This window comes from Leuresthes tenuis, unplaced genomic scaffold (genome assembly GCF_036924035.1).
Source record: "Leuresthes tenuis unplaced genomic scaffold, fLeuTen1.0.hap1 SCAF_1, whole genome shotgun sequence".
NCBI lineage: Eukaryota > Metazoa > Chordata > Actinopteri > Atheriniformes > Atherinopsidae > Leuresthes > Leuresthes tenuis.
The window spans coordinates 10,983,474-11,006,653 of NW_027325355.1; the positions used below are offsets into that span (position 1 = coordinate 10,983,474).

Genomic DNA, 23,180 nt, shown 5'->3' on the forward strand with positions numbered 1-23,180 from the left:
TTAAAGGAGGTTTTATTGACATTAAAGACTGAACATGTTTCAACAATCGATAATTACCTGAGGTCGGGTAGCCTAGGCAACAGGTTCAGGAGTGAAGACTCCAAAGAGTCTGCTTTGAATTTCTCATGTCTGTGCATTATTAACTGCTCACTGATATAGAATATTAAACATGAAGCCATTTTAAAAGATACAGCTCAGTCCACAGCAGAGTACAAACATACAACAGATTGCTGTATGTGTGTATTGAACATCATGTGTGATTACAGTGAAAACCTGTTCATCTGCACCTGTATTTGATCCGTTACAGCTTTAACGTTTCACAGAAATATTCCTTCTCTGTTCATGATGTCACATGTGTCTGCGTGCTGTCTGTGTTCCTGAGAGGAAGTCACACACCACAGAAACCAGGAGAAACAGCTTTAACACTCTGCTATATAGTATATCCAAGTAGTATTCATAAAAGAAGTAAACTAATATTAAGGAACATGTTATGTGCTTGTAAATGTATGATCTCAGTCATTCTGGGGACTAAACTGGGGTCCATCATTTCATCTATTAAAATATTTCTTCAAGCCACCTTCTGTGTATGAGCAGCAAACTTTAAAGACACAGCAAGTGAATCTATAATGACTTTGAATTGATTGTTTCTCAACCTCTTGTTAGTTAATGAAAGTAGACTTTAAATATAATATGAGACTTTAGCTCAATAACTTCAGTACAAGACATGTTGACCGATCTGTTTGAGGGAAGTTACTTAATATCACTAAAGTTTCCTGAACTTATCAGGAAAAGATCAGTTTTCTTGGTATTATTTTGATAGAATACTCTTTATAAATTCACATAAAGCTGGGAGTAAACACTCATTTTTAACTTCTCAGAATTCAGACGGATGAAGCCATTGTGAGCTGAGCACTGTTAAAAACTTTTAGAACAGACTTAAATGAGATGCCACGATTTGTGTGTGCTCTCAAAGTCTTTGGACAAAAAAGGTGTGACCAGGGAAGTATGGCCATTAGTGACTGCAAACGAGCTATTTAGAGATGCAGAAACAAAATATATTATTGAATTAAGCTTCATTGGTTTCTCTGTAGGCTGCACAGTGGTGTGGTGTTTAGCACCGTCGCCTCACAGCGAGAGGGTTCCAGGTTGTGCAGTTTGCATGTTCTCCCCGTGTATGCGTGGGTTTTCTCCGGGTACTCCGGCTTCCTCCCACCGTCCAAAAACATGCATGTTAGGTTAATTGGTGACTCTAAATTGTCCGTGAGTGTGAGTGTGCATGGTTGTTTGTCTCGTTTGTCTCTATGTGGCCCTGTGATGGACTGGCAACCTGTCCAGGGTGTACCAATGACTGCTGGGATAGGCTCCAGCCCACCCGCTACCCGACCGGCGGATTGACGGTATAGAAAATGGATGGATGGATGGTTTCTCTGTGATGATGAACACAAAACTACACACAGGGAACAGAAGAGGTTGACAGACACTAAGTTATCTGAGAGTCTCACTTTCAGCTGCAGAGAACCAACACGAGAGAGAAGAACATGTGCAGGATCAGCATCAGCCTCTAAAATCAACTATGTGGTAAAATAGAGGAAACATGGTTCCAGCACCTATATAATACATATTTATTACAGAGACTGTCGCTTACAGCCACACCACCCTGAACACACCTGATTTTGGAAGCCAAGCAGGGTTGGGCCTGGTTAGTACCTGAATGGGAGCCAGACCTGTTAGGCACAATTGCATTGTGGGAATGTTTGGCAGCGAGGTCTGTCCATGAGATCTACATGATACATCTATTGTTTGTGCTGGAAATCACGTCTGTCTTTGTGTGGTATTCCAACCTGAGCAACCTTAAGACACCCCGGGTGGAGTTCCTGGGGTTTAGGTCCTCCCAGGTGGCGTTGTCCAGCTTTTTTTACACTCCTGGTGTTGTGACACTCAAACACAGGACACAGAATGATGAAATCATGCCAGGGAACTGCTGCTGCAAAGTGAGTCTAATATAAAGTGGATCCTTATCTGAAAGTCCTCTGTAAGCTCCATCAGTGCAGTCTCTCTGTCAGACCTAAATAAGAATAATAATAATATAAAATGTATGTTTAGTGCTTTTCATACAAATATTGTGTCGGTGTTACAATGATTAAAATATCTGACTAAAATAAGACGATATAATAAGAATAGAACTGCTTAAATTAAATGAGATGCTGTTAATATTTCATGTAGTTTGTATTTGAGATCTAACATTTTTTGCTCTTTTTGTTGTAGTTACAAGAGTACTTGACTCCTTAAGCAGAGTGGACCCAGCTGGGACTGAAGTGCAAGTTGTGGCCAATCGCACACTGAGACGGAGACGATACTCTGTTCCTGCACCAAATGCAATGTGGCACATAGATGGAAACCACACATGAACATTTACATAGTGGAACATGTGATACATTGAGTTGTTTCAGCCTCCCTAAAAGTTTTCATCATTGTACCTGATACCTTTCTTTGTGTCAAAGAAGCTGTGACCGAACCTTCTTCAGATTTATATCTGATGCATTAGATCTTCTTTTTCTTTAACCAACAGCTGGATATTTGTCCTTCACGCTGGAATAGATGCTTCAGCCATTTAACTGTTCATCGTTTTTTTTTAACCTTTATTTATACAGGTAAAATCTCATTGAGACCCAGGGTCTCATTTGCAAGAGAGACCAGTTTTAGATAGGCAGCAGTAAAACACAAAGTTACAGATTAACTGAACGTACAAGAGACAAAAATAAAACAGGAACATATGATAATTAATAATAATAAAATTAAAGAAAAAATTAACTAGTTAAGTACAGTACATGTGCAGACCCCACTGACTGTCTCACCAGCCTTCCTACAAGTAATTTGAAGTCCTCTAGCGAAATAAAACTGGACAGCTTCAGCTTCTGTTGGAGCCTGTTTCATGTTATAGGCGCAGCGTAGGAGAACGCCTTTTTGCCAAGTTCAGTACGGACAGAGGGGATGGCAAATGTGATGTAATCCAGGGACCGGAGGCTATGATCAGACTGTTTCCATGTCAAGTATGTGGACAAATAGGAGGGGAGTAGTCCAATGATGGATTTATAGATAAATAGATATTCAGTGGGTGGTTCTGCGCATGGAAAGTGAAGACCAGTCAGTGAGAGAGTACAAAGTGCAGGGATGTGTAAGGGGTTTACAACCAGTTATGAATCTCAAAGATCCGTGATATGCAGCATCCAGTAGATGTAGGGAGTGAGCAGAGGCATTCATATAAACAACATCACCATAATCCAGGAGTGGCAAGGAAGTGGCTGCAACAATACGTTTTCTTGCATTAAAAGAAAAACAGGCTCTATTTCTGAAGAAAAACCCCAGTTTTAATTTAAGTTTCTTCAGTAATTGGTCAATATGGCATTTAAAAGAAAGGCTATCGTCCAATGTTATGCCAAGGTATTTATAAGTGGCCACAGACTCAATATGGGTACCCTGAGCAGACATAATACAGGGTAAAACAGCAGGCACCTTCTTTTTATTTGAAAAGAACATAGACTTAGTTTTACCTGCATTTAGAACTAGCCTGAGATAAGACAATTGTGCCTGAATGGTGTCAAAAGCAGACTGCAGTTCTTTGAACACCTGGGCGACAGAAGATGCGCAACAATAGATGACGGTATCATCAGCATAAAGATGTACAGATGCATTTATGTTTTGGCCTACCCCATTCACATAAATAATAAAAAGAGTGGGTCCTAAGACGGAACCTTGCGGCACACCATTTAAAGTGTTTAGGAACCCGGAGCTAAGACCATCGGACTACACACACTGGTTGCGGCCGGAAAGGTAGTTGGAGAACCAGTCAACAGCATGGTCTGACATTCCAATGGTAGACTGTCGCTGACATAAAATTCTCTGATCGACTGTATCAAATGCCTTTGAAAGATCAATAAAAAGGGCAGTGCAGTATTTCTTGGCATCCATGGCTTCCACAATATCATTTATCACCTTAATGGCAGCAGTTGCTGTACTATGCCGCTTCCTAAAACCTGACTGAAAGGGAGATAAAATATTGTTCAGGCTCATGTAGTCCTTGACCTGGTCATTCACCAGCCTTTCAAGAACTTTTGCTAAAATCGAGAGCTTGGAGATGGGTCTATAATTATTCAATAAAGTGGGGTCACCCCCTTTCAGGAGAGGGACGACATGAGCAGTTTTCCACACATCTGGAATGACGTTGCTCTGGATAGAAAGATTCAAAATGTGAGATACAGGCTGAGCTATAATACGTGCGGCTAAATGTAAAAAGTAAGGGGGAAGATTATCAGGTCCTGCTGATTTTCGAGCTTGGCGAAAAAGTAGCCAATCAGCCGTAAGGCCTGACTTCCTTGCATTGGCCCAGAGCTGATTTCTCTTATGTAGGAGATTAGTCAGTTCAGCAGTGAACCAGGGGCTCTCTCGTCCCTTCACCCTGAACCGACGAAGAGGAGCATGTTTGTCCATAAAATAGCTAAAACTGTCATGAAAATATTCCCAAGCAAGATTTAAATCATCAATTAATAAAATACTGTCCCAGTTAAAATGGAAAAGATCATGAAGGAAAGCTTGTTCAACAAAGTGCTTAAGACTTCTTTTATGAACAATATGAGGCTTAGTGCGAGGGATTTTAATGTCTCTAACTGAACCGATCACACAATGATCACTCAGATCATTAGCAAAAACTGCTGTGGCAGAATATTTATGTGGCATGTTAGTTATTAAAAGATCGATAAGAAAAGATTTGCTTAAGCATTTGGGGTTAAGACGAGTGGGGCTTTCAATAATTTGAGTGAGGTTAAGAGCCAGACACTGGGCCTTAAAAGGATCAGATACTTGTAAAAGCCAGTCCCAATTAAAATCACCTACCAGAACAATTTCCTTGAATTTCAGTTGAGCTAACAGCTGCATTAAAGAGGTTAATGCCTCTGCATTAGCGGAAGGGGGCCTATAGCAACCAACAAGAGTTAGGTGTTGACCACCAGACAAGACAATACTTAAAGCTAAGAATTCAAAGTTTAACAAAAGACTTGGAAAGCAAGACCCGTGTGGCAAGACTGGATCTGACATAGATCGCCACGCCACCGGCCTTTTTAGGACGATCAGAGCAGAAAATATTGAAACCCTCAATTGATACATCTTTGTCCAAGACAGATTTTGAGAGCCAGGTCTCAGAGATGACAATTACATCTGCACCAGTCGACTCAACCCAAATTTTTAGCATTTCCATTTTCATGTTAGAAAGCAGACTGCGAGCATTTACATGTATGATATGCAAACCAGACATATTTTTTAAATCAGATAGCGTGCTACATGTAACTGGGGGACCAGGATTTGGGTGAATACCAGTCAACAGAAGAAGCATAAAGACAAAACATTTCCGCTTAATGCTCAATACAGTCGAACCCTCACGAGAATAAATATTACCTCGTATGGCACCTGTGTGGTTCATCAGAGAAAACGCATTAGGAAAACAACAAATATCCAACTCACACGGACATGGGAGCGAGACAGATCGAGCAACATCTACGTCCAGTGGCCAGTTTGCTGGCTCAGGTCTTAGTGAAGAAGATGCACCGCTTTTGATGGTCAGTCGCGGGCATAAAGAGTCTGGATTTCCGACCATAGAGCCGCCAAGATGCCCTGCCATGGCGAGGCAAAGAGCCAAGGAAACAACCACCATGACTGCAGCCAGGGGTGTGATGAGTGTGTGTTGATCCCCAGGCAGAAGCAAAAACGAGGAGCGCAGGTTCACCAACCCAGACCGTTTTGGGCCTGGGTCGGCCTGGTGGATGGATGGATGGACTGCCGCTCAGATGAACACCGCAGCTCCCGGCGGCCCGACCTGTGGCTCCTCGGTGGTCCGGAACAGGGCGGACTTGATCAGGGAGTGTCGCAGCCCTTCCACCACCATAGCTCTGTCCGAATTTCTGCTCAGACTTTTCAAACTGCTAACAACTCAGCTAGCAGAAATGATGACACTCTTGAGTATAAAAATGTGGACACTTACACTTCAACACCGATACACAACATGTGTGAAAGAACGATACACGATGCATAGAACTTAATGCTGCGTACACCTGTTTGAGGTTTCAGGTGTTTCAGGTTGGAAACATCTGTCTGCTGCAACAAACAATGGAGCATCTCCAGTGTTGGAGAGCTTCCTTGATGCCATATGCTATGTACACCTTACTTCAAGTACACTCCTAAAATTTATCGCACCTTGTGCAAACCTCTGTGCCAGTGAGGATGCTCGAAAGATCCTAGAATCATGAACTGATCCCAGCCATTTAGCCACAGTGTTGGAAATTAAATTATCTCCATCACAGATCATCTGTATGCATGGAGGATATGAGTCAATGATGAGGTACTTGGTTTCACAGGGCATTAATGTAACATTGATCAGCATTACTCAAAGAGGTTGATGTGGTGTTTTTTAAATGAGAAATCCAGTTCAGAGTCTGTGGACAATTATCCCCAATATGTACCTGCAGGTGCAGGGTGCACCACTTTCCCATCATCCCCACCTTGCCGGTGGGGATGATGGGAAACAGCTGCAGAGGCTATAAACTGAAAGGGTTTATTAACAGAACAGAGCATCACTTTTATAAAAGTAGAGGCAGAAAAGGCTAGTTTTTTTTGGAAAGAACATTGGAGGCTTGTGATATCTGAATGACATTTGAAACAGTTTCACAGCTTGAAGTTGAGCCTCGTGCCCTTTTAGTGTTGGAACAGCCTTACCTTTCAGTTTCAGTCATAACAATCAAACAGCTGTCTGGAAAGTACAGGGAATAAATCCAAAACTTTTTCAGACTGCATTAAAGATTTCTGGGATTTCTGGAAGATGATAAGGATCAACTTTCCCAATCACACATTTTCTTCAAAAATATCCCTATAGCAAGAACATGAAAAGCATGAGAAATGTTGACATCTGACCTTTAATAAAATGCAAAACAATGAAATAAAGACGAGTGTAAAGCTAGACTTTACATCAAAGTGAAATTACATATTACTTGTACAGATGTTGTATGTTTACATAAATACCCACAACTGGTGCAAAGCTACTTTGTAATCTTAACTTTAAACAAAACAAATATGTTCAGAATAACAAAATAAAACATGTTTCTAATTTCAAACAGATTTCACATTGTTCTGTCCATCAACTCACAATTGATGCCATATTTGTCTTGAACAGTGGGAGATCTGTCCATAGTTAAAAAAAAAAAACCCCAACAAATTATAAAGCACTTGGAATCGTTCTTCAAATGTGCTACCCACAGAACACTCAGAGCAAAAGTCATGACAAGAGAAGGTGGTAATCCACAAACAAGATTTTTAATCTGAACAAAGTTGTTGTTGCTCCCAGGTGAATGTTTTCTTATCTGCCCTAAAATTTGCTGCTGATGTAAACCAATCATTTATCTGCAGTGTGAGTACAATGGTGTTTTTTCAGACTAGATAAGTGAGTGAAAGCTGCTCCACAATGACCACAGCTGTAAGGTTTCTCTCCTGTGTGAACACGTTGATGTGACGTAAGATGGGACGATCTAGTGAAAGCTTTCCCACACTGACCACAGATGTAAAGTTTCTCTCCTGTGTGAATACGTTGGTGTGTATTAAGATGGGACGATGTAGTGAAAGCTGCCCCACACTGACCACAGCTGTAAGGTTTCTCTCCTGTGTGACTACGTTGGTGTGTCTTAAGATGGGACGATGTAGTGAAAGCTGCCCCACACTGACCACAGCTGTAAGGTTTCTCTCCTGTGTGAATACGTCGGTGTGACTGTAAGTTATCATTCCAACTAAAGCGTTTCCCACAAAAATCACAGCTGTAAGGTTTCTCTCCTGTGTGAATACGTTGGTGTGTCTTTAGATTAGCTAACGCAGTGAAAGCTGCCCCACACTGATCACAGCTGTAAGGTTTCTCTCCTGTGTGAATACGTTTGTGTTTCTTTAGATTAGATAATGTAGTGAAAGCTGCCCCACACTGACCACAGCTATATGGTTTCTCTCCTGTGTGAAGCCTCTGATGATACCTCAGATGTGATGATCTTTTGAAAAATTCCCCACAGTGATTACAGCAGTGCCATCTGGATCCCTCTTGGGCTATATGTTTCTGCAATGACAGAGAGGAAGAAGACTTAGATTCTTTTGAAATTCACACAAAAGATTTCTCTCAGCTAACCAACGTATTCTACCTGAACCTGGACTGACTGAGCCACACAGTTCTCAATATTTCAGATGAAACATGAACGCTGAACGTGTTAATAAGTGCCCTCAGCTATCAGCACTGTGCTTTGATGTGTTCTGTACACATTCAGGTTTTTAAGCTATAAACTCTTGTTTTTTGCTCTTTTACTAATAATTTTTGTCATGATGAAATTCTGAAAAAGAACTTATGCTACAATATTTCTAAATGACAGAAGGAAGCACAGTCTTGTCCAAGTTGTTCACTTAAACACCATGTAGAGGTTGGGCTGCGAAAGATTGATGACCAGTGGTTTAAATGAATAAAAGTAACAGTGGTGGTAATACATGACATTCTTGACACCAACTCTCTGCTCCAGCTTACAACCCAGAGGTCTGCAGCCATTCAGCTCAACAGCCGTCAGGGAAACACAGTCCGTTTTAACTCAACCTTTGATTCTCTCTAAAACAGCTCTTGACCTGAGGTAGAGAACTCTACAAACCTGACATCTAACCATTAAAGACCCAGAAGTGTTACTCAAATCTAAAAACTGAGAGCCAGAAAATGTCCAACAATCTGCCCACTGATTTTCTTCCAGCAGATAATTCAGTCTGCAGCACATGTTCAGTCTAAGCACATCTGTATCTGCAGCTCAGCGAGAGGAGATGAAACCAGGAAACACTTAACGAGGGAAAACACAAACTTTGACACTTTTCCACATTTGATGGAAAAGAAGAACGAGCGGAGGATACACGGAGCCTCGACACTCGTCCTCGTGTCTTTAGCGTCCTCCACACTGACCTGTAGCCCGGTGGAACCTGAGGATGAGTCGGCTCTGGTCCTGGTGGAGGGGTTCGGATCCTGGTTCTGCCGATCCATTTTGGTCCTGGTCCGACTGATGGACTCTGTCTGAAACTGTCAGTACATACAATAAGGTCCAGCTGTGGCGTGCAGCATGTTAAACCACACCCACTTTTCTTTTTCTCTTGATAACCTTTTCATTCGTTAAACATTTAATTATGGGCATGCAAAGAAATGGCATGACCATATTGCAATTGCCCACTAACTCCCCACTAACTAACTACAAAAAAAGTAAATACCCCCTGCAGAGTAAAAAAAAAGTCCGAAAAAATGAGGAGAAAAAAACATTTTATATGCAAAATTCGGCTACTTTAGCTAGCATTTTGCTAACAAGCTAAAGTCGTAAAAAGCCCGCTACCAAGCAGTGGGTGTATATTATGGCCCCGCTCTGATATATATATAAAAAAATCCTAAAAAAAAAAAAAAAACGTGGAAAAACATGAAAAAAGAAGGCAATTTATTAGTATCTAGAAAAGTTTCCCTTTTCTTTTTATCATTATTCCGCACGGGTTTTCGTCCGCTAATGCGGCTCGAACCGCAACGTGAAGCCACACATGTCATACATCAATACGTGCGTCTCCACGATGCCTCGATGGGCATTACTTTTATTGTTCAAAAGTGTTACCGTGGCAACGCCAGGTGCCGAAAACCGGAAAAAAGGTCGAAAATTTGCGCGCTTATCGCTCGGCTATACTTTATCGTAGAGACATCGTTCAAACTTTCAAAGACTCAGGCTGATGGGTACTAAGCGCCCGTACAACCTCAGTATGCGAATTATTACGCTTTTTGACATTTTGAACTTTGAATTTTTGAAAACCGTCATTTTGACTTTGGCCGCTTGTTGCTAGGCAACAGGTTGTCGTAAAGACATCATTAATATATTCCACAACTCGCCCCACTGTGGACTACAACATATTCAAATCTCATGAAGCTGTGATTACATTTTTTTTTTTTTCGCGTCATCCCAGTTCATTTCTATGAGGATTCTGAACATTTTGTTACCAAAAAAAATTAATCAGTTAATTCGGCCCGAACCGAAACTCGCAACCCACGTAATGCATACGTCATTACGTGCGTCTCCATCGTGCCTCGATGGGCCTTACTTGTCTCAATCAAAAGCGTTACCATGGTAACGGTAGAAGCCAGGAAGCGAAGAAATTTGGACGCTTATTGCCTGGCCTAACTTTATCGTAGAGACATCATTCGTGCGTTTAAACACTTGGGTCGCTTTGTACTAAATGGTCATTAAGCCTCGTTACGCTAGGTGCTCCGGTTTTTGCGATAGCTAAGTTTTAAAAAAAAGTGTAAATTTGATTTTGGACGCTTGTTGCTAGGCAACAGGTCATTGTAGAAAAATCATTAAAATGTTCCCCAACCCGGGACGCGTAGTACTACAACATATTTCAGTCTCATTATACTGGCTATTACGGTTTCTGAGAAATTTAACGTTAAAATTTGCCCAACCGTTAACATGAGGCTTGTTACCGTGGCAACACAAATCCTATGCATTCCTCAGGGGGAGCCTCAGAGTGAATGCAATATAACCAGAGCCACCTCAGACATAACCAGAACCAACTTAGACAGAACCAGCAGATGCTAACATCATGCTAAAATGCTAACATACTAGCATCATTAGCATTTTGCAGGGAAGCCTAAAATGCTAATGTTACATCAGGTAGACATGCTCTATTAGCTGATGCTATGAGGCTATTATGCCAATTTTTGGAGGACTTTTGCTCGGCCGCACTATAACGTAGAAACATCGTTCAAATGTTCAAACACACGGGACGCTTTGGACTACAACATATTAGCGTCTTGTTATGCTGGCTACTACGGTTTTTGAGATATGACGCTTTAAATTGGTCATAATTTTAATGCTAATGATTGACATGCTGATTTTGGAGAGGCTTTGCTCGGCCAAACTTTATCGTACAGACATCGTTCAAACTTTTAAAGACTCGGGAAGGTTTGGACTACAGCATCGTAAAGTCTCATTGGGGTGGCATTTAGAATTTTTTTACGTTACTTCTATCGAAACTTTAATGCTAATGAACACACGTGCTGAATTCGGAAGCCTTTTGCTCGTCCATAGTTTATCGTACACACATCGTACAAACATTTAAAGACTCTGGAGGATTTGGACCACAACATATTGTAACCTCATAAGCAAAGCAGCAAGGGGGCAGAAATGGGCAGTAGGGCATGCCCATATCAAAATTCCCAGAAATTTTCTAGTTTAACTTATTACTGTGTTTTTATTTAAATCCCTGTTAACTTTAAAATGGTTCTTTAAAGATCCACTAAGGTCACAGTTCAAAATATTTGGAGCTTTTTGATCAAATTAAGAAAAAAAAATGTAATAATACTACATTAAGACAATGATACTGTTTGAGGAAAGGGTCCCAATATCATCCCAAAGCCTGAAGTTCAGATTTTCTCCGTTTCTAAATTTGTTCTCATTTCCAGAAGCTGTCAGGGATCCAGAAAAGTAACAGAGTAATCTCAGATTTGTCACAAGTTAAACTCTGAAGCCAACGGTTCAGCACTCAGGGAGCTTCAGTCTGGACTGAGGCTTGAAACTGGGAAGACGTGATGTTTCAGTGGGGGAATGATTTAGTTCTGTGTGGCTAACAGCACGTCAGCAGGAGCTGTCTGACTGATCTGAGACACTCTGAAGAACAACATGAAGTGGACCATTCTGAGGCCGTCATTTAAATATAATGGAGTGTTTTTCTGCCATCAGAAGTGCTCGTCCAGTGATTCATTCCAGAAAGCTGCTTTAGTGAAACCTAAAGTTTGAGATGAAGGAAACTCTCTGACCCTTAAAACTCTGAAATGTTTTTCAACCCAAATAACCTACAGTCTCCTTTATTTTGATTAGGAAATTATCTTACCTAGTAAACTTACGTGTCCAGTTAAAGAGTAAAAAGTGATCTTGTGTTGTGGTCAGATCAGAGTATCAGCTCCTAAAAGTTGCACAGATCCTCCTAATAAAGATAATTTTAGCTCCATTTTAACTCCATATGTTGGCAGGTGGACTTTATGAGTAAAGACATGTACAACCTTTTTATCATGCGGTCAGTCCTTTCTGATACGTGGATAAAAGAAAATATTGGATATGTAAAGGAAACTGAAAAATTAATCTTTCATGAGACACTTCTGAAGAGGACAGTCAGACAATCTTTTAATGGGCTTCTGAGTGTAAATCTGAGAAATCAGACACTGATACTGAACTGTATATTTCTACTGCTCCTGTGATACTTTCCTGGATCACTGACAAATCTATATTATAATGCTATGACTCCTCTTAAAACAACATAAACTCTTAATGTAATTACAGTATTTATAGTGACCATAATTAAATCCCATTTTAAGATCTAATCATGAAATATGGCATAGTGTGTACATTAAACACACATCACATGTTTTTGCTCCACATTTTTATCAAAAAGCCCAATGATACCCAGATAAGCCTGGAAAGAACAATTCTAAATTTTACATTGATCATCAAGTTTTTAAATGACAAAAGATTTCAGCAAAACTACAGAAAGAAGTTTAGAAAACTGCAGCTTTAGTGGAAAATGTGTTTAACACACAGCTAAAAGGATAAAGCTCCATTTTATTTGTCCATCTGACCGGCTTATTGAAATCTATAGTTGAGGTTGTGTTTCTGGTTTCTGACGGTTTGCAGACCATTAGCATTAGCATGACATGCTAACTGTGTATAGCAGCCAGGTTATTTGAACTTTTTTACTCTTTAGTACATGTTCTGACTGCCCGTGTCCAGGTGCAGGAATCAAACCAATGACACAAAGTACTTTGAAGACATTTCTGCAAATGTTTGACCGCTACATGTATTCTTTTCTGGACTCACCTGCATGCAGCTTCCTGTAGTGATGTTCCGAAATGTGCTGAGGCTTCGAAGCGTGTGTGGAATAATGGAGGAGACGGCTTACTTCATTTAGGGGAGGAGCCGAAAATGATGACGTCGCAACCTCACTACCCGTCCCAACCACGTGACTGCTTCCGGAAGTGCTTCAGATTTTGTCAGATTTATATGCCCGAGTATTGACGTATAAAGTATAGAAACCCCTCAGTCTCCATTTAAAATGTGTTTTTTTTTTTTATGGAGAGTTGCGATCAGTTCAGGTTCAGGATACTAGAGTTTTGATAGCGTTAATATAGTTTGGAGATAGTTTTGGGAGTTAAGTGAGAGAGAGATAGTTTTGAGATTAGGGAGAGTGAGGAGAGAAGGATAGGTAAGAGGATGGAGCCACTTAGGAAGAGGATGATTCCCCCGTGTTTGATTTGATATGTGCTATTAAAGTAAAGCTTAATCTAACATATATCAGATGCATTAGGTTTGCTGATCAAGAACTGTATTTTTCACAGTTTCTTAATGTATTCATAGGTGAGGTGTTTACTGTGTTCCAAGGAGTTGGGGTACAATAAGAACACCTCATGCATGCTAAGGCCTTAACTTTCTTTGAGTAAAGTGACAGAAAAACACACACAACCTTCCATATCATATGATGCTACCTTTCTGGGAGAATTTACACACTGAATACATTAAAAAATATTTCATCATACACATATGTGATAAGGGGATGAGAAGTGGGTGGCGGTGAGCTCTCAGTGCCTGTGAGAGAGAGAGAGGGGGGAGGGGGGTGATTGGAGACAATAAAGCAGCAGGGGGTCTCTCAAACCTGGTGTGGAAGGTGTTGAGATCGTCAGCTAGTCCGGGGGAGGGGGCGACACAGGGCTTCTACCTTTGTGGTTTGTGATGGTTCAGAGGGGGCTCCAACAACTGCAGGGTCGTTGGTGCCTGAATCACTCTCCAGTCTGGCTCTATAGTCCTCTTTAGCATTTTTGATGGCCTTCTTGGGGTTCTGTCTGGCCAGCCTGAATGTGTCCATGTCACCCTCTCTGTACGCCTGCTCTTTCCGGCGCCTGAGCTCTCTGAGCTGCTTGGAGAACCAGGGCTTTTGGTTATTGTACCTTGTGATGGTTTTGGTTGGGAGGCAGACCTGCTCACAGAAGCTGATGCAGGAACATACAGTGTCAGAAAAGCTGCCGTTGTCATCCTCAGGGCCCCTCAGTGACTCCCAGTCAGTAGACTCCATGCAGTCCTGAAGCATGTCCCTCTCCTCTGGAGTCCACCTCCTTACTGTAGTCCTGGATGGTTTGGCCCTTCTCAGTGGCTGCCTGTATGTGGGGACCATCTGTATGATGCAGTGGTCGGAGTGTCCAAGGGCAGCGTGGGGGATGGAGCGGTATGAGGGTTTTATGGTGGAGTAGAAGTGGTCCAGTGTGTTGCTGTCCTGCATGGCGCATGTCTCCAGCTGTTTGGAGCTCGTCAGTTCCTGGGAGAGTTTACACGAGTTGAAATCTCTCATCACAAGAACTATCGAGTTTGGTCGAGAGGTGGAGAAAGGAGCTGCTGAATCGTTGTTGAACGTGTTCACAGATGTACTTAGTTCACTCTTCTGATCACGTTAAGACCAGATGTGAACAGCCCCAGGGTGCCGTTAGAACCACTGTGTGTCATTCATTACTGTAAAAACTGTGCATCATCCTTTCCTCTTTCTTTATTCCAAGATCTTCTTCTCCACTTCAGCTTTTGGCTAAATCTAAACACAGCTCACATGTGTTTGGACATTAATAACATAGATCACAGTGACATATGCAACACTTCAGATAAGCAGCTGCCCCAGTATAATTACAGATGGTTAAAATCATTGTTATTTTATAATATTCTTTCATGAACTGTGAGAAGCATTACACAGAGGGCTCATCTCCAACGCAGCAGCTTTGGTCTGTCTGCAGCCTTTTTATTTTAATGTCAATGACCAGTTCGGCAGGTGTGTCCCTCAGAGGAGCTGGAGGCAGCTGTTCAGGGCTACTTTTTTAGAAGAAGGTTTACTGATTGGAAAGGGGGCTCCTCACGGTGACACTTTGTGGGTAAGAGCCTGAATAAGGGCAACTTCTTCTTCTTCTTGGTTGTTGAAGACATTTCATCTCTCATCTGAAAGGATCATTCAGTTTTAAACTAGTTGGTGGGAGTATGGACTTCTAAGCATCAGAGTGGTCTTTTACACCAACACGTTGTGCTACATTCAGTTCTTCACTGGCGAGGTTTCAATCTGAAGTTCCCTTAGATCAAATATGTCCACAACCACACAGATGCAAACAAAAACGTATTCAGACAGAAATATTAACCACTGTAATGAGGTGTAGACTTATTTATTGACCTCCTTGCTTTGTTCACAGAAGGTTTCAAGAGTTTTTTTCTCTCTCATGATCTAACTTTTCTCCGTCTGTGATATTGGCTTTTTTAGCGTGAGGTAAAAAGGATCCACAGGAGTCTGGAGGATGGACACAAATACAGGGAAATGAGAGGTAGGCCTGACTGCACTGGGATGTTGTTTCCTCACCTGTGAGTCACTTTGGATCAAAGCATCTGCTAAATGACTAAATGGAAATGACATTAATGTCCATGATGACTGTACAGAAACATTCCACAGAACTGTGTATATGAGCTATCTTTGTAGAAACTGGATGTTTCAGGCTGTTAGTCTCAGTTGTTTCCAGATATTTGCCACATAGCTCGCTGTGAAAGCTGCCTTATACTTAACATGTAGAGATATAAAGCTGTGGAGCTGATGGATGTAAAAGTGACATGAAATCACTTAAAGATGATTGTTATTTCAGTGTCAGGGGAAGAAAATCATATCACTATCAGCACATAATGAATGTCCTTGTGTAAATGCTTTGAGAAACGTGTTGAGCATCATGCCCTCACTGTGCATGTGTTCTGTTTCTGAGCTGTAATGTGGTACAAAGACTTCACATGAATTTAGGAAGTTTTCCTGCTCCTGTCTCAGTCTCAGTGCACTCTGGATTCATCCTCTGGGAAGCAGGAACATTCACAGGAAACTGATGAACATCTGTCCAACAAAATCAGCGTCCTGATAAACTGCTGCTAGAAGGACAAAATCCTGACCTGAGATCAGTCCAAGATCTGTCTTTTAAAATGGAATAAAGTGAAATGATGTGGTGAAATCTGCTGAAAGCTGTTAAACAACAAGTGCTGCTGGAAGTGTTTTCATGAAGAGCTCATTAAACCTTTTAAAGGAGGAATGGACTTTATTCCAACAGCAGCTCAAAGCAGGAGATTCATATTTATCTGGACATTTGAATGAAAACATTCAGTATTAAATAAATGTCTTTAAAATGTCTTGCTTTTATTTATGGTGAATTGAAGTTTCATTTGGATCATTTTCCAGAACAAATCTTTGAAATGTTCACAGTTTTTATCTTTGAACCTTCAGAAAACTTCTCTTAATAAGAAGAAAAAGTTGAATAAAAGTTGAAATAAATAAAGACAGCAGAGAGGAAGAAACTCCCTCAGCTCAGTATGTTTGTGACTCTGTCTGAGATGGAGGTGAAATATGTGAACCTGGGCTGTGGTTTACTGCTCTCTCCCAGCCGTTCTGTTTATTCACAGCTGAGAAATCATCTTTCTGAGGATGACCATAACCTTTATAATCATCACCACTATCTTTATTGATATCCAGAATCACTGTGAATGTTTCTGCTTCTTTCTTCTGGTACCAGTATATCCAGTTTTCATCACACTGGTCAGTTCCACAGCTGAAGGAGACACTTTGACCAACTCTCCTGGTCAGTGTTAACTGGTCCTGGATCAGCTGTGCTGCCATGGCAACCAGCGCTGTAGAGACTCAGACAGACAGATGAAGGTCAGTGTGACAGTGTGTGTTCCAGGTGGAGTTTGCTGGCTCCTGATTGGCTGGAAACACTCACCTGATCACAGACAGCACAGAGCAGCAGCTGGGAGGAAAAGCATTTTGTGCAGTGGTGTTTCCTCTGGTGAACCTGGGGAGAAGTGGCGCTCTGATGCAGCTGAGGCCAAACAAGGACGAGCTGTGAGATCAGACCAGGGCCACGTGCTTTCTAACAGCTCCTCAGAGCTCCCATCAGCCCCTGCGGCCCACAGATAAGACCGCTGCTGCTGACTGACAGCTCAGCTGAAGCTGCTGTGTGGTTTCATGGTCTTGATTTGAATCTGACAGCAGATGAAAAAAATCGGGGTCACATGATGCAGAAAGACTAAAAAACATTCATGTTCCCACCAACATATTCAGCTTGGTGGTGAATTTAGTAACACACACTGTTATCTGTTGTTTAACAGCTGGGATGAAAATGCACAACTACAAATCCACACAGCTCCTCAACTCTGATCCAACTCTTCAATGTGTTTGACTTCATTCAATAATGGAGCTGAATTTCTGCTGACTTTCATTCTTTCATTCTTTTCCCACTCTAACATCTTCTGACATGATGGATTTAGTTTGTCATGTTGTTCTTCATCATGTTTCCATCATGCAAACAAAGTCCTGTCAGTGTTCAGCTCTCAAACAGTTCACCTTCAGTTCCACTGACACACTGATGCCTGTGAATTCATCTCAAACTGACATTTTTATCAGTGCTGCAGTCTGTCCTTCACTCACATGGGTTGTTCTGGATCACATGGCTGGAACATGAGATTTCCTCTGACCCACAAACACAACTACACTGCTGTCACTGTGCTGCTTATTGGGCTGTGAATGTTGTCAGAACAGCTTTTCAACAACAAGCTGAAGATGTGGCTGTTGTGCTGCTTTTGATTCACAGTCAGTGTAGACAATATGGAAAGTAGAGCTCAGGAGGTGCAGCTGAAGCTTTTGCTTCTCTCATCATTACTTATAGAGATGACACTGAAATGCTTTTGTATTCAGAGCTTTTATTGATTGTTTAAGGGTGACAGCTTCATGACACTTTCTCCAGTCTGACCCTCACTTGGAACACAATCAAACATACTGGGACATGTGGGAAAGGATCACAGTGTTCATACTGTACATATCTGAGAACATCCACAGGAAGACACTTTATCATTTACATGCTGATTCTGTCATTTTAACATCTTTCAAAGTCAGATTTTCACTAGAAATGATGTTATACACTGTATGTTGACACGTAGAAATAGTCCAATTCTGCTTGTAAGCAGCTCTGAATAGAAACAACCATAACTACACTGTTATTACTGTATTATGTTGATGCATGAAAACAGCTGAATGATTGTGCTGGAAACACTGAGAACAGCCTGAAGATGTGGCTGTTGTGTTACTTTTGCTTCACAGTCAGTGTAGACAACATACAAAGCAGCTTCAAAGATACTTCCAGGTGAGGCGTGCAGAAAGCAGCTGTGAGCACCGTAACATACAATAAATACATTATTACTGACCTGGACACTGATACATTCAGATTCAGTTATCACATATATATAAAGGATCTGCAGGTCACTGCTTCTGTTTTCATTTACATTTCACACAGCATTCATACAATCCATGTTTCCCACCATTGCCTGGGCTCTATGAACATGTGCTGCATATTATTTACAGTTAAGATCATAAAGCTGAAAAAGAGAGCAGAACAGCACACGTGATGACTGGTGACTGAGAACAGAGCACCATCGCTGCTGACATCACAAGAAGTGATGTCAGCACTGATTATGACCTCACAGTTCTGCATGACATCACAATGGAAACATGTCATCAAAGGACATGACATCACTGTAGTTTATAAAAGCCTGAAAGACAAACCGCCTGAAAAACAACACTTACTTAAAAAGTCCTTTTTGAGTCAAACCAAAATATCCTCTCCTGCACTTCTGTGGGGTGACAGAGTAGATGAAGAGATTCTGGAGAATGAGTCTGAGGGTTTCTACATATTTCCATTTGAAAGTGGCAAAGAGGAAAGTTCTGAGGAAGCCGCCAACAGGCCAGAAGATGCAGAATCATCCCCAGGCCTCTGCAGCTCAACACAGCAAGAGGAAGTTTACAGACTCCTCTCCCTCAACTCTCTGCTGGTCGCCTCACAGCCGGTCTGCTTCTGTTGCTCTGTGACCGCCGCCTCACAGCCGGTCTGCTTCTGTTGCTCTGTGACCGCTGCTGTTTTTGCTGCTGCTTGGCTGGCTTGGTTCGGGATCCTTTCAGCTGTCTCTGGTCGACTCTATCGCTACTGCTGACCCTGTTGTCCACTGCTGGTGTGTGTGCTGATTCCTGGCATCACAAACAAGGAGGGAGCCAGAGCAGGTGTGTAAGGTGGAGCCATACCAACTAGATATAGTTGGACTCCAGACTCTTATAATCTGGAAGTGTCTAGAGAGGAAGATGGGTGGCCAGGTGAGGGTATACTCACAAACCCCTGGATGAAGAGCAAGCGTGTGATTTAGTTTTCAACTGTGTCGCTGCAGGAAAGGCTCAGGCTGATCTGTGAGAGTGGTGTTTTGATTTTGGACTTCTGTGCAATTCACAGATTTGCCACATTAAACACTATGTTCAAGCATAAGGACCTTATGCTTGTGATTAAACTACCTGTAAATAGATGTAGGATTGATCGTTGAAAATATTTCGTATATATTCAATTCAATAAAACTTGAGAAATATCTATACTTTCAGATTTGAAACTTCCCCATAAGTTAAAGACAAACCCTAGGTAAAGGGTTAAAAACTAAGCTCATTAAGTGTACAAAAATACTGAGTGCATTAAAATTTGTGTTTGAAATGGTTTAAAACAAACAAAAAGAAAACAAGAAACCCCTATAAATATGCTTTTTGTTACATGTTATGGTATCAGAAAATGGGATTTCAGTGCACATTTCATTGTACTGTTGTTGTTTTTGGTAGTAGCGCGATACTCTTTCATGTCAATAGGGGGCGCCTTACGCCTGAGAAACCCAAAACCCTTACGCAGATTCTGCAGAATAAATCCTGCAGTCCTGCTGTATAAAGGACGATATCACTCTGCCTTTTTGTACTCACATACAGGTGGGGTTAACTTATCCAAATGTACATGTCTGTGTTTTAAAACAAGTTTCAAGAGTATCGATGTTATGAGTGGAAAGTATAGAGAGTTACAACTGAGTAATTTTGAGTTTTAACTGTTTTAATGTCATGCGTTGAGGTGACGGTTGCTAACTGCTAACGTAGCTAACAGGGTACAATGTAAAATGTAAGCAAGAAAGGGGTTTGTTTTGTGTTGTTTGTTTTGTTGTGGTGACGGACAGAAGCGTCACATTTATGCATGGTTTGTAATAATTACTAATGTGCATTGTTGGGTTTATGAGAATAAATCCTGCAGTCCTGCTGTATAAAGGCCGATATCGCTCTGCCTTTTTGTACTCGCATACAGCCTACAGACGTGGTGGCAAAGGCCTTCGAGACCCTCCCTGACACCCCTAGGTCAGGAGGGTAATACTGTCATTTTCAACATCTACATGAATATTAAAGTCACCCACTACAATGACTTTATCTGTACTCAGCACTAACTGTGATAAAAACTCTGACAATTCAGACAGAAACTCAGAATAAGGGCCAGGTGGACGATACACAACAACAAACACAAGAGGTGTTTGTGATTTCCACTTTGGGTGGGAAAAACTGAGAATCAGAGATTCAAAAGAGCTCAAACTAATCTTGGGTCTAGGACTGATTAGTAACCCTGATCTGAAGATAGCTGCCACTCCTCCTCCTCTGCCTGTGGTTCTAGGAACATGAACATTTAAATAGTCAGAGGGAGTTGATTCATTAATGCTAACATGATCCTCCTGCTGCAGCCAGGTTTCTGTAAGACAAAATATATCAATATGATGATCACAAATCAAATCATTCACTAACAGAGACTTCAAAGGGAGAGATCTAATATTCAGCAAACCACATTTAATAGTTTGATGGTTTTGTTCAGTTAAAGTTTTTGTTTTAAAATGCAGAGAAGTGTGTAAGACTACAACTCTGCATCCTGGTCTCAACCCTGGTTTGTCATGTTTTTGGATGACTAATAAATTCGTCCATATTGCTAGAAATGAGAGCCGCTCCTTCCAAAGTGGGATGGATGCCGTCTCTCCTCATCAGACCAGGTTTTCTCCAGAAAGATTTTCTCCAGATTGAATGAGGACAGACAGATGTCATCACTGGTCAGATTTACCACTACAACCACTTCTAGTGTGGTTGTAGTGGTTTCTTTTGTTTGTAGTGTTGCATCCCAGGTTAAGGAGGGACATACGCGCCCAGTAGTATGCTTCCCACTGAGGCGCCAGCCCACTGATTTTAGTTTTCTGTTATTTGGATTTTAGCATTGTTATAGTCGACCTTTTAGCTTCTTTTTGTGAATAACAATAGGCTAGTTCAGGGACATAAGTTACCATGGTTACTCAGTGGGCATTCAAATAAGCCATAGACAGGAGTCAACTTCCAGCAGGATCATGACTGTTACTTTCCACTGTCAGTATTTGGTGGGACGTTCAGTTGCAGATAAATAGTGTGGACAGATATCACAAGATGAAAATGTCTATTTTCCCTTCTTTGTAGTTGTTTAGTGATGTGTTTTATTGCTGCATTAGTAGCAGCACAATCCTCTGACATCTCTGCAGCCTGCAACATTACAATGTCAATCTACCTGCACTCTGAGATGTGGAATTTAAGGCATGGCACACAAGGTTTGGATGTTCTTTCAAAGTACCATGAGAAGGATAAACACCCCATCACCTTTTTACTGGGGTTCCCTACCACTAGGACCCTTCTGTTCTGTTTGAAGGTGGCTAAAGTAGAATCACCACGGTAACAGGACTACTTTTCACTTGCTCCTTTATTAACTGAGCTGTGGAGTGTAGTGGTAAGATTTCCACCTTTCATGTGCCTGTCAAGGGTTCAAATCCCCTGCATGAAAGGTACTACCTCTAGTAGGGGTCCTCAGTCAAGACCCCCTTACCCTGACTGCCTAGCAATGTAAATCGATTTGGATAAAAGCATATGCTAAATGCATAAACAAACAAACATAAACCTTCCACACACTGTTTGCTCTTCTTCTCCTACCTCTTCTAAACATGCCACCTAGTGGTGGACACCGCACCTTCTCTTTGCTGACCACTCACGACTTTGCAGATAATAACCAATTGCACCTTTCGTTCTCACCAGATGACCACATGGTTTCAGCACGACTTTCAGCCAGCCTCTTAAAGATGTCCACATAGGTGAAGGAGCAACACTTTCTACTAAACCTCTCCTAGACTCATCTATTGATCATCCCAACCAAACAGTCTGTTTAAAAATCAACATAAAAATTGCTCTGTCAACTTTATCCTGGTTCCTAATTGGAAACACTGTCAATACCTAACCCTGGGACAGACCATGGTTATAATCTCTCACCTCAACTACATCAATGATCTTCAACCTCCTACAGATTCTCCATAATGTCATGACATTGGATATTCCATTTACCTAAAAAGATGAGATGTGTCCCCACTACTCATTGATCCATGGCTGCCTGAATGATGTTTAAGTCACTAATGCTGCCTATAGAGAGATTTCTGGGTCTGAACAGCTGTTTAGAAACCGTCATACAAGCCTAAACTCCGTGGATCACTACATTCCTCTCAGAGAACAAAGATGAGATTAATCCCACAAATTCCGGGGGATAGAAAAACAAATGTCTACTACACTTACTTTTCACTTGTGCCCATTTACTTGCACTGTCTCATCTACATAGATATCACAGGTAAGGCATGATATCTATATGTAAACATGAAAACTGTGGTGTGGTGTTTAGCACCGTCGCCTCACAGCAAGAGGGTTCCAGGTTCAATCCCCACCTGGAGCCTTTCTGTGTGGAGTTTGCATGTTCTCCCTGTGTTTGCGTGGGTTCTCTCCAGATTCTCTGGCTTCCTCCCACCGTCCAAAATCATTCATGTTAGGTTAATCGGTGACTCTAAATTGTCGTTAGGAGTGAGTGTGCATGGTTGTTTGTCTCTATGTGTGGCCCTGTGATGGACTGGCGACCTGTCCAGGGTGTACCCCGCCTTTCGCCCGATGACTGCTGGGATAGGCTCCAGCCCACCCGCTACCGGATTGACGGTATAGAAAATGGATGGATGGATAATTTCTTCACTCTGGGTGGAGGAATTGACTAATCAGCTAAAGGGAATATTTCAGATAAGTGTTTTAAACACGAGAAGAGAGCTACAATAGTAGTGGAGAGGTCAGTTTTTATGATG

The 23,180-nt window shown here is 41.5% G+C and overlaps 1 protein-coding gene across 1 annotated transcript in view; it reads right to left on the reverse strand.

Moving 5' to 3' along the window:
• LOC140296621 (uncharacterized) overlaps positions 1 to 23,180 on the reverse strand; it is a 581,862-nt gene that overhangs the window by 218,797 nt on the left and 339,885 nt on the right. Inside the window, exon 6 of the mRNA XM_072379734.1 lies at positions 7,554 to 8,072. Coding sequence (XP_072235835.1) covers positions 7,554 to 8,072 — 519 coding nt within the window. The remainder of the gene's footprint in view (positions 1 to 7,553; positions 8,073 to 23,180) is intronic.